The sequence below is a fragment of the Diplotaxodon limnothrissa genome, linkage group LG3, assembly GCF_057381915.1.
Source record: "Diplotaxodon limnothrissa isolate DT_005_m linkage group LG3, D_limnothrissa_male_GT1.1, whole genome shotgun sequence".
Taxonomy (NCBI): Eukaryota; Metazoa; Chordata; class Actinopteri; order Cichliformes; family Cichlidae; genus Diplotaxodon; species Diplotaxodon limnothrissa.
The window spans coordinates 46,911,150-46,925,787 of record NC_140598.1 but is presented as its reverse complement, the minus strand read 5'-3'; the positions used below and the strand labels follow the sequence as shown (position 1 = coordinate 46,925,787).

Genomic DNA, 14,638 nt, shown 5'->3' with positions numbered 1-14,638 from the left:
AGTTGTGCGTCCACATTGAAACAGACGAAAACGCTTATGTTCCAGTCCTGGGGATTAAAGAATTTGAAGAAAAGCTATCCGGAGCATGAATAAACTGATATTAATCTTTAACAGCACTGTCAAAATTGAAAGCAATCAAAACAACTGCTGTATAAAGCACTCCGCTATCTTTGTTTAATTGGTCACATGACTGCATCACATGACTAAAATGCATCATCGATTTAGAAAGTCTGCGTTTTGGAGTGTCCACACTGTGACCGGACAGCTCTGTTTTGAAATGTATGTGTTTTTGAGAGCGTTTCCAGGACAGACAGCTGTGGGTGGGTCCCTGCTCAACTGGCCCACCACTGCAGCGGGCAGTCTGTCTCGCTGATGGCGGTTTCTGCTCTGTACAAACTCAGGGCCCTTTTACACTGGGCTTCCTCATCTGAATCAGAGTCTGAAGACAGAGGAGGAGGCTCTTTGTCTTTGTTGGCTCCTTTGTGGTGGCATCTTTACACTGTTCCTGCAGCAGGGCCTCAAGGCTGGGCCAAACCTCTTCTCGCTCTCTAGTCAAGACTGCCTAAACCAAGACCAAGACAATACCAAGACCAGAGGGTCACAAACCGAGTCAAGACCAAGACAAAGTCGAGACAAGACCAAGACATAAAAGTCTTTAAACCGCAGCCAGCTGCTGCTTCGTTTACGGGTGTCGGGCATATTTATGTGTTTTTGCAATGCACTCGCACAGCCCTCCTCACTGCTGTCCACTGTCTCACTCAGAAGAGGACAGACCCATGCTCTACTTGACTGTCGCGTCTCTCACCCTCTCTGTTTTTCACATACTGATATTATCCTATATCCTCATATGTGACTGGCCACAATATGGAGGGATTGGAGCATAGCTGAGCCACTGTGTGAGAGCTGAGCAGCGAAAGGAAATTAAGTGAGGAGCCGGCTCTCGCTCAATGGAAGTCGACTCTGATTCACTACAAAGCACTCTCTAAGCACGGCTCTTAGAGCTAATGCTTTTACGCATGACACATTATTGTATGTTACGTTGTGTGTCATGGATACTGTTGACTCCAAATCTCCCGACCACTATGTCGATCTGAGACAGCAAGACCGAGACAGTGAGACCAAAACAAGACCAAAGTCCATCGAGACCAAGACCATGTAAAAGTGGAGTCTCGAGACATCCAACTCTTTTTTTTTTTTTTTGCCTGTCCCGTTTGGCTCTTTTGCCATCAGAATTGTTGTCTAAAGGCAAAGAAAGATGCCCAACGGATTTACTTTACCAAATTGACCATCCCAGCCTTGCCGTAATGGTCCATTTGATTCACCTTTTATTGTTTTTTTTATTTTCACTTACTGAATACGGGACAGACTTGACTGGGGGAAAGAAGGGAAGAAAGAAAGAGGGAAAGAGAAACAGCTGAGAAGAGGGACGGGGGAGAAGGGCAAAAAACAAAAACCAACAGAATGAGCAGAAAAAGAAAAAAAAGAAGAAAAAAAGAAAAAAAATGCATATATCAATCACCTGGGTCACCTGCTGAGAAAGAAAAAAGAAAACAAGCAGAAGAGAACAAGAGTAATAGAATAAACAACATCACAATGATATATGGGAATATGACAGTAAATACTAAATATTAAACATTATTGTGCAGCACATAAGATCAACAGAACACAGTGTGCTTTGAGGTAGGAGCCAAAAAGGGTGTAGTTTGTGGGTGTGATCACCCGTGTGTACACCTGTGAGCATGGACACGCTTGTTTTTTGTTTTTTAAAAGGTTCCTTCATGTAATGATCTGCTAGAGGGTGTGGGGGGGCCACAGCCCCATCCTCCAGGGCATGAAGCAGGTATGGAGGAGATCAAAACTCCAGACATCCAGAGGCCCCCAGAACACAAGAGACCAAGGAAGACCAACAGAGGGGCAGCCGCGCCACTGTCCCAGAAAGAGCTGAGGAGAGTCCCAGACATCCAACTCTAATAGCTACATGGTTGGGATGGGTCCTTTGTGAAGGCAGTCTTAGGGTACGTCCACACTAATACGTTTTCGTTTGAAAGCGCATCTTTTTCTCTCCGTTTTGGCCTCCCGTCAACAGTGAAGGAAAAAAGCAACGTTTTGTAAATGCATACATTTGAAGACGGTGCTTTCGCGTCGCAGTGTGGACAGCAAAAATGGAAACTTTTTGAAAACAATGACACATTTTAGTCATGTGATGCAGTCAAGTGACCAATTAAACTGAGATAGCGGAAGGCATTATACAGCAGTTGTTTTGTTTGCTCTCAATTTTGACAGCCCTATTAAAGATTAATATTGGTTTGTAGATGGTTCAGATAGCTTTTGTTCCTAATCCTTCAATTCTTACTCGCAGCAACAACTCCACCTCCTTCTTAGTCCATTTAAAAAACTCGGTGCTTTTCCTCGACATTTTGCTGCGATGTTTCAAAGAGCCGGAAAGTAAATAAGCAGCAGACAGAAATGAGGCAGGTCGAATCTTCTTGCGTTTCATGCATGCACAGTACTGGAACGTTAGCGTTTTCGGCTGATTCAATGTGGACGCACAACTCTGTGAAAATGACTGAAAAAGATAAAATGGACGCGGAGGGTTTTCAGACGAAAATGCCGTTTTCAAATCTATCCGGGCTTGTGTGGATGTAGCCTTAAATTTCACCATGTAGTTTGATCGTTGCAGACCTCCATGGTGTGATGTGGGTGGCAGAAGACAGGTAAAACCACTGAACATGAGACATATGTCTCACCTCCAAGAAGCTCAGGCCCAAACCTGTAGTAGTTCAAGAAAGTAATTATTAATCTACACAATAACTGTCAACTATAGAACTTTTTGAAGAAACAGTAAGAATAAGTTAAAAAAAATAGTTTTATTTGCCTGCATGGCTCCAGGACAGTCACCAGCTTTTGGAGAAGCAGCCTCTTGATTCTTTAGTGGACGAGAAACCATATCCAGTGTTTAAAACTGGTTGTGGATGTGAGGTTTTTAAAGTATTTAAAGTGTACAAAATAAAATGTTTTATAAATGTGGCTTGTACTATTAGTGTTTAATAGTCATTAAAACTAGAAAAGTGCTGCATAAACCCCACTCTGTGGTATTTCTTCTGAAACTGAGATGTTATTTGATCCTGAGCTTCTGTCTCTTGGCAGAAAAGGGGAAACACCTGTTAGGTTTTGTATTGTTGATTGTCATTTATGCTTAGAAATATTTAACCATATATGCTTAGAAGTATATAATCATTTGTAGATTGAAAGAATGTCTCATCCTAGGAGGTCTGTAACAGCTCTGTGTAGCATGAAGAGGGGAGTGCGTTCATTCCTCTACAGAGTGTTCTGGCATAGATCACACACCTCCTAGGAGAGGTCGTATCTTCTCTTGTTGATATATGGTTTAGCAAACACACGTATATCTCTTTAAGTATAAGAGCCTTTTGTTCAGATGGACCCGCTAGACTCCTGGCACCAGCTTTGGGGAGTCTTCACAGGGTCACATCTTGACCTCACACAAATCACACACACACACACACACACACACACACACACACACACACACACACACACACAGGCAAGGTACGCTTTGTGTGTATGTAGACGTCATATGTTAATGAACCTATGCATATTCATGTAACCTCAATAAAAGAGCAGTGTTACGAGGGAACAGACGAGAGCAACTGGGGTCAAGCGAAGGAACGGCGTTTGTCCGGTTCTCTCCCGTGCACGAGAAACATGAAGAACTTTGCCTACTTTGTGTCTTGCTTGCTGTGTAATTATATTGCCTTCAACGTTCCAGCGAATAGGTTCAAGCTACAAACCTATCAACCCACTGCCCATGAGTTATGCTGTTTGTACTAAATGGGTGTGCTCTGTTATATATATATATATATGTATATAAAATACATACAAAAATATGTGCATCAGGAAACCAAACAAGAAACACAAATATAGCATTCACACGGTGGCTCTGTTTGCAGCTTTGCTCTGCTTTCCAAACATCAGACTGACAGTGTTTTGTATGTGGTCAGCTCAAACAGGTGTACATTTTGGATTTGCTTTAATAGTTCTCAGTGGAAACAGTTTATAAAAGAGTCTGACAGTGTTTTATTTTACATTTCAGTTTTGATTTTAAAAACATTACTCACATTTCCCAGGAACCAGCCCACTGTGTGGTCACTGACACAGCTTACATCACCATGAAAACAGCAGCACGTATAACCCGAGAGAGAGGGCAGGACTTCCTCTTGCTTCATGCCCACTTCTGCTTAAGGACACCATTTCTGAGTTGCATTAGTGTAATGAAATACTTTAAATGAGTCAAGCTCAGCTTTGTCAGTTAAGAAAACCTTAATATTGTATGAATGTGTTTTCTTGGTTGTTTATAAAGTTCTGTACGTAACATAACCTAAACACTTCACATTTAAAAGTTATCCTGAAATTGTGATCTTATTTTGCATTTTTAGCTGCTCAGTCACGCTGATATTTGTATAATAAATCTTACTGCATGTCTATTTTTTTCAGTTTAGTTTTTGTATTACAGGCCTTTTCATAAAGAAAGTACCTGATGTTTCTGCAGCAGCAGGAGAGTATAAAGATGTCACAGCATGCTGTGGTCAGATCTTGTTAAGTTGCTATTTCTGTGTAAAAGGAAGGAAGCTGAGAGAAGAAGTTAAAAAAAGTCTCTTTGTTTCCTTCACAGTTTTTAGTGTCTCGTGTGCTGCTTCACTCTCTCTCTTTGCAGAAAGTTGTAGAAGTTTTCAGACGTGTCACTGCTGGATGTGAGGATGGGAGCCACTTTGCTCTGTGAGCTGGGCCTATTCTGTGAGTACATCACATCTATTACATCTATTGTTTGATTAATACTGATTGATAAGGATGTTGTAGTAAGAAGAACAAAGTATGAGTTATTTGTAGGAATTGGCTTGGAACAGGAAAGAAACACACAGAATTATGAGGGTGCGACATGACAAATGACAGAAAGAAACACAGGACTTAACCCTCTGGGGTCCTGGTATAATTGGCTATTTTTGACTACTTTTGATTTTACTTCTATATTTCACCTTTAAAAACTGTTTATCTTGCTTCGTTTGGTATCATTGTTTTCCACACAACCTCAAATATCTGAAATTTGAGGTTTGTTTTATTTATTTTGGTATACTATATTAGCACAGTTGATCTAAATCCAGACAAAAATTTCAAAATCCGAGTAGAAAAAAGTTCTATTTTTTACTGTAAAACCCACAAACATGTTTAACGAATCATTTTCATAACTTGAAATGCAAATAGAAATTTTACATTTCTAAAAAAATTATGCACAAGTTTTGCAAACAAAGTTATTTAATCCCATTTACCTAAAAATGCAGCCAAGGCCTCAGGCGTTTTTTATATAACCATTTAAATCTATTTACAGAACAATCAGGTGTGCTGCATCAAATAAGAAGGCACACAAATTACTTGTGCGACTTCAAAAAATTAGTTTTTGTTCAGTATGAGACAGAGGAGAACACCACAGGCCTAAACCCTGCAGGTCTGACAGCAGGAGGTGCATCAGTCCAGTTGTCCATGTGGAGACAGTGTTTACACTGGAATCTGCCTTTGGTGACTTTTTTGGAGTAACTGTAACATTCAGCAGTATAACTGACACACAGGACAATGAGAGGATGGGGAACAGGTGGCAACACAGGCGGGACAAATCAGACCTAACAACACAAGGGAAGCAAAACCAGACACACTGCACACAGGACAGGGGATATCAAAATAAAACAGGAAACACGACAGGCACAGAAGCACAACCTTGACACTGAACAGAGAGAACACGAAGCACAGGCACAGGAGTGACAAACTGCGACTATCTATCTATCTATCTATATATATCTATATCTATATAGATAACACCCAGCACGCCCCTGCGGGCGGTTTATCCTTCAAGCTCGGGTCCTCTACCAGAGGCCTGGGAGCTTGAGGGTCCTGCGCAGTATCTTAGCTGTTCCCAGGACTGCGCTCTTCTGGACAGAGATCTCCGATGTTATTCCCGGGATCTGCTGGAGCCACTCGCCTAGCTTGGGAGTCACCGCACCTAGTGCTCCGATTACCACGGGGACCACCGTTACCTTCACCCTCCACATCCTCTCGAGCTCTTCTCTGAGCCCTTGGTATTTCTCCAGCTTCTCGTGTTCCTTCTTCCTGATATTGCTGTCATTCGGAACCGCTACATCGATCACTACGGCCGTCTTCTTCTGTTTGTCTACCACCACTATGTCCGGTTGGTTAGCCACCACCATTTTGTCCGTCTGTATCTGGAAGTCCCACAGGATCTTAGCTCGGTCATTCTCCACCACCCTTGGGGGCATCTCCCATTTTGACCTCGGGACTTCCAGGTTATACTCGGCACAGATGTTCCTGTACACTATGCCGGCCACTTGGTTATGGCGTTCCATGTATGCCTTGCCTGCTAGCATCTTGCACCCTGCTGTTATGTGCTGGATTGTCTCTGGGGCATCTTTACACAGCCTGCACCTGGGGTCTTGCCTGGTGTGATAGACCCCAGCCTCTATGGATCTTGTACTCAGAGCTTGTTCTTGTGCTGCCATGATTAGTGCCTCTGTGCTGTCTTTCAGTCCAGCTTTGTCCAGCCACTGGTAGGATTTCTGGATATCAGCCACCTCCTCTATCTGCCGGTGGTACATACCGTGCAGGGGCCTGTCCTTCCATGATGGTTCCTCGTCTCCCTCCTCTTTCTTGGGTTTCTGCTGCCTGAGGTATTCACTGAGCACTCGGTCAGTTGGGGCCATCTTCCCAATGTATTCTTGGATGTTCGTTGTCTCATCCTGGACTGTGGTGCTGACACTCACCAGTCCCCGGCCCCCTTCCTTCCGCTTAGCGTACAGCCTCAGGGTGCTGGACTTGGGGTGAAACCCTCCATGCATGGTAAGGAGCTTTCTTGTCTTTATGTCAGTGGCTTCTATCTCCTCCTTTGGCCAGCCTATTACCCCAGCAGGGTACCTGATCACGGGCAGGGCGTACGTGTTGATGGCCCGGATCTTGTTCTTACCATTCAGCTGACTCCTCAGGACTTGCCTGACCCTCTGCAGGTACTTGGTGGTTGCAGCCTTTCTAGCGGCCTCTTCATGGTTCCCATTTGCCTGCGGGATCCCCAGGTACTTGTAACTGTCCTCTATGTCTGCAATGTTGCCTTCTGGTAGTTCAATCCCCTCAGTTCTGACTACCTTCCCTCTCTTTGTTACCATCCGACTACACTTCTCCAGTCCGAACGACATTCCAATGTCATTGCTGTATAGCCTGGTAGTGTGGATCAGTGAATCGATGTCTCGTTCACTCTTGGCATACAGCTTGATGTCATCCATGTACAGGAGGTGGCTGACAACTGCTCCGTTCCGTAGTCGGTATCCGTAGCCAGTCTTGTTAATGATCTCACTGAGGGGGTTCAGGCCTATGCAGAACAGCAGTGGGGACAGAGCATCTCCTTGGTAGATCCCGCACTTGATGGTGACTTGTGCTATGGGCTTGGAGTTGGCCTCTAGTGTTGTACGCCACATCCCCATTGAGTTCCTGATGAAGGCTCTTAGGGTCCCATTGATCTTGTACAATTCTAGGCATTCCAGTATCCAGCTGTGGGGCATTGAGTCATAGGCCTTCTTGTAATCAATCCAGGCAGTGCACAGGTTGGTCAGTCTGGTCTTGCAGTCTCGGCTGACTGCTCTGTCTACCAGTAGCTGGTGTTTTGCGCCTCTGGTATTCTTGCCAATTCCTTTCTGTGTCCCACTCATGTATTGACCCATGTGCCTGTTCATCTTAGCCGATATGATGCCTGACAGGAGCTTCCATGTAGTACTGAGGCAGGTTATTGGTCGGTAGTTGGAGGGGACCGGTCCCTTCTTGGGGTCCTTGGGGATCAGGACCGTCCGACCTTCGGTTAGCCATTCCGGGTGTCTCTCGTTAACTAGCAGCTGGTTCATTTGTGCTGCCAGACGCTCGTGGAGTGCAGTCAGCTTCTTTAGCCAGTAGGCGTGAACCATGTCGGGCCCTGGTGCTGTCCAACTCTTCATACTGGAGACCCTTTCTTGGATATCTGCCACTGTGATGGTTACTGGACCCTGTTCAGGGAGGTCGCTGTGGTCTGCCCTCAGATCCACTAGCCACTGAGCATTGCCGTTATGGGTTGCGTCCTTCTCCCATATGCTCTTCCAGTATTGCTCCGTCTCCAGCCTTGGTGGTGCTGTTCTCTTATTATTGTTCCCTTGCCACTGAGAGTACACCTTTGCTGGTTCTGTGGAGAACAGCTGGTTTATTCTCCTGCCTTCTATCTCTCTGGTGTACCTCCTCAAGCGGCTGGCCAAGGCTGTGAGTCTTTGCTTGGCAGTTTCCAAGGCCTCAGGTATTGCTGTATTTCTTATGCACCTTCTTTGTCGCACCTTTCTGCAACTCCGTTAGTTGGCTAACCTCCCTCCGTGCTACTTTGATCTTGCCCTCTAGCCTCCTTCTCCATGGAGGGTACTGCCCCTTGTGGCTGTTCAACTTGTAGCCAAGCATCTCACTGATCACTGCTGCCGTATTGTAGATCAGCTTGTTAGTGTCGGTAATCGTGGTTGTAGGTATTGTCCGTAGTGCTGCATTAACATCATCTAGCAGACCTTCTGAGGGTACTTCACGTAATCTTGGTAACCGGCTACGGGGGATCCAGGTTTCGAGCTTGGCCATTATCCTATTTTTCAGGTCAGTTCCTCTCGCACTCAACGATCCTTCTCCTATCGCACTTGGGGCTATGTACCCAATCTCGGGTGGGGGTGATGATATCTCCCCCCTGACCTGGCGTCCTGACTCCTCCTTGCCATAGCATTTGTGTTGTACCTCGTCAATCTCTAGCTGTGAGAGCAGTCCCTTCTTTCGAATGTTGGAACACTGAGCTACTAGTTGTTTCGCCGTCATTGTGGATGTTGGGTATCGAAGAATCCATAGGTCCGTCATCCTATTCATGTAGCCCCTTCCGCCGGGGTTACTTGCGTAGTAGCATTCCAACAACGCCCTGTTTTCGTCTCTTGCCCACCGATGCCTTCTTGTTCCAGTAGCCCACTTTTCGTCAGGGTGCCCTGGTTCCTCAACACCTGACGCGGACCTTGTTGATCCGGGCGACGTCCGAGCCGGCATGCCTTCATATTTATCTGTCTCGCTCATGTCTGCGGTAGGCTCGCTTAGCATAGGGGGTCTAGCCTTAGGACCCTTACTGGATACAGACGCCCCCAGGCAGGAATCGAACTTGCGATCCTGGGTTCCAAAGGCGTGTAGTCTAACCACTACGCTATCCAGCTGCTATAAGATAGATAGATATATATATATATATATATATATATATATATATATATATATATATATATATATATATATATATATATATATATATATATATATATATATATATATATATATATATATATATATATATATATATATATATATATATATATATATATATAAAAACAAACATGAGGGGCACAGGAACAAAACCCAAGAACTAGAAATCACAAAACAAACAACAAATAAAGCTAGAAATACAGATCCACAAACAATAAGACTAGTAATAATAAACCAGGGGTAGGTACCTGGTTGCCTTTGGTTGCGTTTAGTTTAGTTATGTTTCACTTAGGTCTTCTGTGTTAGTCTGTCATGTTTCCTGTCTTCTGATTCATTTTGTCAAACTTGGGTTGTCATGTCTGCTTTCCACTCTGTTTCCTGTTTTATGATGATTGACAACCTACAGAGACATATTTGAGTGTCGCTACTTTGATAATGTCTGAAGTTTCTGTCTTTATTTTAGTGCTCTGTACGCTTCTCTGCACTGGACACGCTCAAGGTGACAAAACACGTTTCACTTTTTTTGTTTTTAATTTATCTTACTTCTGTTTACATACTACTGTTTCAGTCTTAAGCACTTTACATTTTTCTTTTTATTTATTTATTTATATATCTATCACTATCTTTATAATTTTGTGAATATAAACAAAGGTTGTGCCTTCAATAGTACATGAAGTGTGTCAGATTGTTAACTGTGTGGTTGTGTTGGATTCTAGATGCTGTGCTAACTATTGAACCCAGCTGGTCCAGTTTTTTCCTCGGAGAGTTTGTTACATTCAAATGTGACATGAATGAAGGAGAAGACACTGACTGGTTTTACAAAATCAACAGGGATGGTCAAGAAGTTTTCTCCTACAGGCCAAACAAAGACTCCAAATTAGAAATTACATCTACAGGTTACAGTGGTGAATATCAGTGCATTGGTGACAGGAAGAGCTCACGTGATAAAAAGATCAGTAATACTGTCTCTATAACTGTATTAGGTAAGTCTTCAGTGACCGACAGCATAAATGTATGATCCCTGTTCAAATACTCAACTGAACAACATTTAATTAAATTTGTCATTGAAACTTGAACTTTAACCAGGACCAGTGTAAAGTCAGTGCGTCAATACTCACAAGTTGTCATTAACAAAATTAACAAATCGAGTTTTAACAACAGAGTCAATCGTGGATGAAATTAAATTTAACTACATTTCTAAAGGAAAAGAAGAAACATGAAAAGCTTCATGAAGTTTAAAGTGATGATGTTTCTGTTATCTAAACCAACTAATCAGCATTAGTTTACATTCAGGGCCATAGAATGGACAAACATTTAGACCGTGGTTATTTAAAGATCAGGAAATATTAATGTAAATATAAACTGTATTTTTTTTAATGTTCTTATGTTGTTATAATGACAACACATATTTATTTTTCTTCCTCTTTCATAACATCAGATAGACCCAGGGCCACACTGACAGCAGGAACAACAATCATACCAGTAGGGGGCAGTGTGACACTGACCTGCTCTGTGCAGAGCTCTGATGGATGGAAATATGAGTGGTTCAGACGAACCCAAACAACCTCTGAAGGTCAAATCAGAGATCAACAAAACAGAGATATCAGAGTATCTGAAGGAGGAATCTACAGCTGCAGAGGAACAAGAGGAAACCCAGTTTACTACACTGATATAAGTGATGATGTCACCATTGAGATAACCTGTGAGTTCAGTCATTTAGTTTGAAATATACATTCACTCATGATTATCAAACATACAATGTTAAGTTTTCTGTGTTGATTTCATGTTTCTGTTTGTATCTCAACTGTTAATATGTGTAAACAGTTTCCAATAAAGTTGTTGTAAAACAACAAGCCAACTGGCCTCAGATATTCAGAGGTGAGACGATCACTCTGACATGTGAGGTGCAGGAAGGAGGTGAAACCACTGAGTGGGAGTATGAATGGAGAGGACCCAGGACACCCACACAGTGGACTCACAATAATGATGTGACATTCAGAGTTTCTGAGTCCAGCAGTGGAGACTACATGTGTAAGAGTCGACGCAGAGATGACTCATATTCTTCAACAGAGTGGAGTGAAGCCTTCACATTGTCAGCATCAAGTAAGTCATGTTTGTTGTGTGATCTCCATTTGACAAATGTCATAATGGTCAGAACAGGATGGATTCAATGGTCTACAAAGCATGTTACACTGTTAGTCAGACAAAGAGCTGCAGCTGATAGTAGCCTCATTGTAGACAGTTTGTCACCACTTTGTGTCATGAACCTTCAGCTGGTATAGAGACGCCAATGCTGACCTGCTGCTCCATCATCTGAGGACAATAATGACAGAAATAAATAGGATCGGAGATGTATTATTTTTCAACTCCTTCAACAAATAACCACAAATCTACAATTTCTATTAAAAAAAACAAGGTCATCTTGGCCTAGCATCTTATGCAAATACTGCAATCTCTTACAGTACAGAAAAAAGTCCACTGTTTAATTCACCATGACAAATACAAGCTCCATGGTGGCTCAGTGGTTAGCACTGGTTTCAAATCCACCATCTGGCCGAGATCTTTTTATGTGGAGTTTGAATGCTCTCCCTGCTTCTGCATGGATTGTCTCCGGGTTCTCCAAGTTCCTCCCACAGGGTACTGCACCACTGTCTGGCATAGGGTCCAATATCTTGTGACCCTGAACTGGATCATCAGAAGAGATGAAAACAAAAATGTAAAGATGAAGAATAATATTTGGAGCTTCAGTGAGAATATTGAGAGCTGCAGATGGAGGAAAATTGAGTAAGGGAAGCTAAAATAATGTTATGGTTGTTATTACCACAAACTTCACTACCTCCAGACAGCTGCAGACAGTGTGTGAATGTGTGTGTGAATGGGTGGATGACTGGATATGTAAAGCGCTTTGGGGTCCTTAGGGACTAATAAAGCGCTATATAAACACAGGCCATTTTACCATTTAGCTGTAACAGGAGACTATTGAGATTACACTAGTTCTGCAAAAAAAAAAAAGTAGGCATTATTCATTATTTTTAGATTGCAGTATTTATGCTTCTCTTTGATTATTTGTTTTGGTTACTGATAGAGCTACAAGAAGTGATTTAATGTTGTCTTTGTTCAGCTGGATTATTGGATTATTGGATTATCGGGCATCCTAGAAAGAGAAATAGTGACTTGATGACGTCTGCAAATGGTCTACAGGGTTTATTTTGTATGAATTTTGAACATATTTCTTATGTGAAACAAGCATTTTAAAACCCACTGCAATTTACTTACTTTTTTCCGAAGAGCTAAAATGTGTAAAAAAAAAAAAATTTCCCCACTCGCCTCTGTGGGCAGTCCATCCTTCAAGCTCGGGTCCTCTACCAGAGGCCTGGGAGCTTGAGGGTCCTGCGCAGTATCTTAGCTGTTCCTAGGACTGCGCTCTTCTGGACAGAGATCTCTGATGTTGTTCTCGGGATCTGCTGGAGCCACTCGCCTAGCTTGGGGGTCAGTGCACCGAATGGTCCGAATACCTCGGGGACCACTGTTACCTTCACCCTCCACATCTTCTCCAGCTCTTCTTTGTATTTCTCCAGCTTCTCGTGTTCCTTCTTCCTGTTGCCTTTTGGTATCAATACATCTATCACTATGGCCATCTACCTCTGCTTCTCTATCACTACTGTGTCCGGTTGGTTCACTACTTTTTCCTCTGTATTTGGAAGATCTTAGCTCAGTCATTCTCGACCACCCTAGTGGTCGTCTGCAATTTTGACCTCGGGACTTCCAGGCCATACTCTGCACAGATGTTTCTGTATACTATGCCGGCCACGTGGTTGTGGCGTTCCATGTATGCCCCGCCTGCTACCATCTTGCACCGTGCTGTTATGTGCTGGATTGTCTCAGGGGCATTTTTACACAGCCTGCACCTGCAGTCTTGCCTGGTGTGATAGAGCCCAGCCTCTATGGCTCTTGTGCCCAGAGCTTGTTCTTGTACTGCTATGGTTAGTGCTTCCGTGCTGTCTTTCATTCCGGCTTTGTCCAGCCACTGGTAGGATTTCTGGAAGTCAGCCACTTCTTCTATCTGCCAGTGGTACATACCGTGCAGGGGCCTTTGGCCAGCTTATTATTCTGGCAGGTTACCTGATCACAGGCAGGGCTTAGATGATGACAGCCCGGATTATGTTCTTATCGTTCAGCTGATTCCACAGGACTTGCCTGACGCACTGCAGGTACTTGGTGGTTGCAACTTTCCTAGATGCCTCTTCATGGTTCTGTTTTGCCTGTGGGATTCCCAGGTGCTTGTAGCTTTTGATGCGATCCCCACAGTTCTGACTACCTTCCCTCTCTTTGTTATCATCCAACTACACTTCTCCAGTCCGAATGGCATTCCAATGTTGTTGCTGTATATCCTGTTGGTGTAGATCAATGAATCACTCTTGGCATACAGCTTGATGTCATCCATGTAGAGGAAGTGGCTGACAATTGCTACATTCCATAGTCAGTCTCCCGCTGTGTGTCAGTGTTTATTTAATTGTGAGTTCTTGTGCCTTGTTGCCCCTCGTCTTTTATTCCATCGTGTTTATTCATGTTTCCCCAGCCCATCGTGTCTGTACTCTCCTTCATGTTCCCTCGCTCCATCTCGTCTGCCTCTCTTCCACTCCCTCATCATGTTTCTTGTTTTACTGTGAAGGTCCCATATTTTTACGTTCATTCTATTCAGTCTAGCTTCCCCTGTCTCGTTATGATTATTCATTATTATTCATGCGCTCCCACAAGGTAAGAACTGAACTAAAGTTCAGTTCACCTGACACTCGTACCGGTGGCCGCCTCGGGTTTCTCCTCTAGCCTCCCCTTTCTCTCATCCACCTGCTGGCCTCTGTGTGCTCCCACATCCCATGTTCCATTTTGTGAGGTATTGATATTTGTTGCTGTGTTTTTAAGAGGAGTTTTAGGGAGGGATACGGGGGGTATCGGAGAGCAATGCTGATATGCTGCTCCCTCACGTAGTACAATATTGAAATAAATAAACTAGCCATTTGTAATTTCAAACGCCCTGTAACTATGAAAACAATTATGATTTTGCTCAAAAAAGAATAAAAGTCATCCTGCCTTATCATCTCATACAAAATAAATAAAACACACAGAAACACACTGTCTGTTTCACTATGACTTTAAGTGTTTAACACAAAACACATAAATGATGAAGAAAAACATCAAAAATATTGTTCCTGTGTTACTTTGGTTATTACTACCATCCTCAGCACCCCCAATCACCTCCAGACAGCTCAAGCAGGAG

The 14,638-nt window shown here is 43.2% G+C and overlaps 1 protein-coding gene across 1 annotated transcript in view; it reads left to right on the top strand.

Moving 5' to 3' along the window:
• The window catches only part of LOC146636205 (Fc receptor-like protein 5), a 64,538-nt gene that overhangs the window by 26,703 nt on the left and 23,197 nt on the right, over positions 1 to 14,638 (top strand). Inside the window, exons 6-7 of the mRNA XM_085349480.1 lie at positions 10,796 to 11,062; positions 11,185 to 11,463. Of these exons, the coding sequence (XP_085205606.1) occupies positions 10,796 to 11,062; positions 11,185 to 11,463 (546 nt within the window). The remainder of the gene's footprint in view (positions 1 to 10,795; positions 11,063 to 11,184; positions 11,464 to 14,638) is intronic.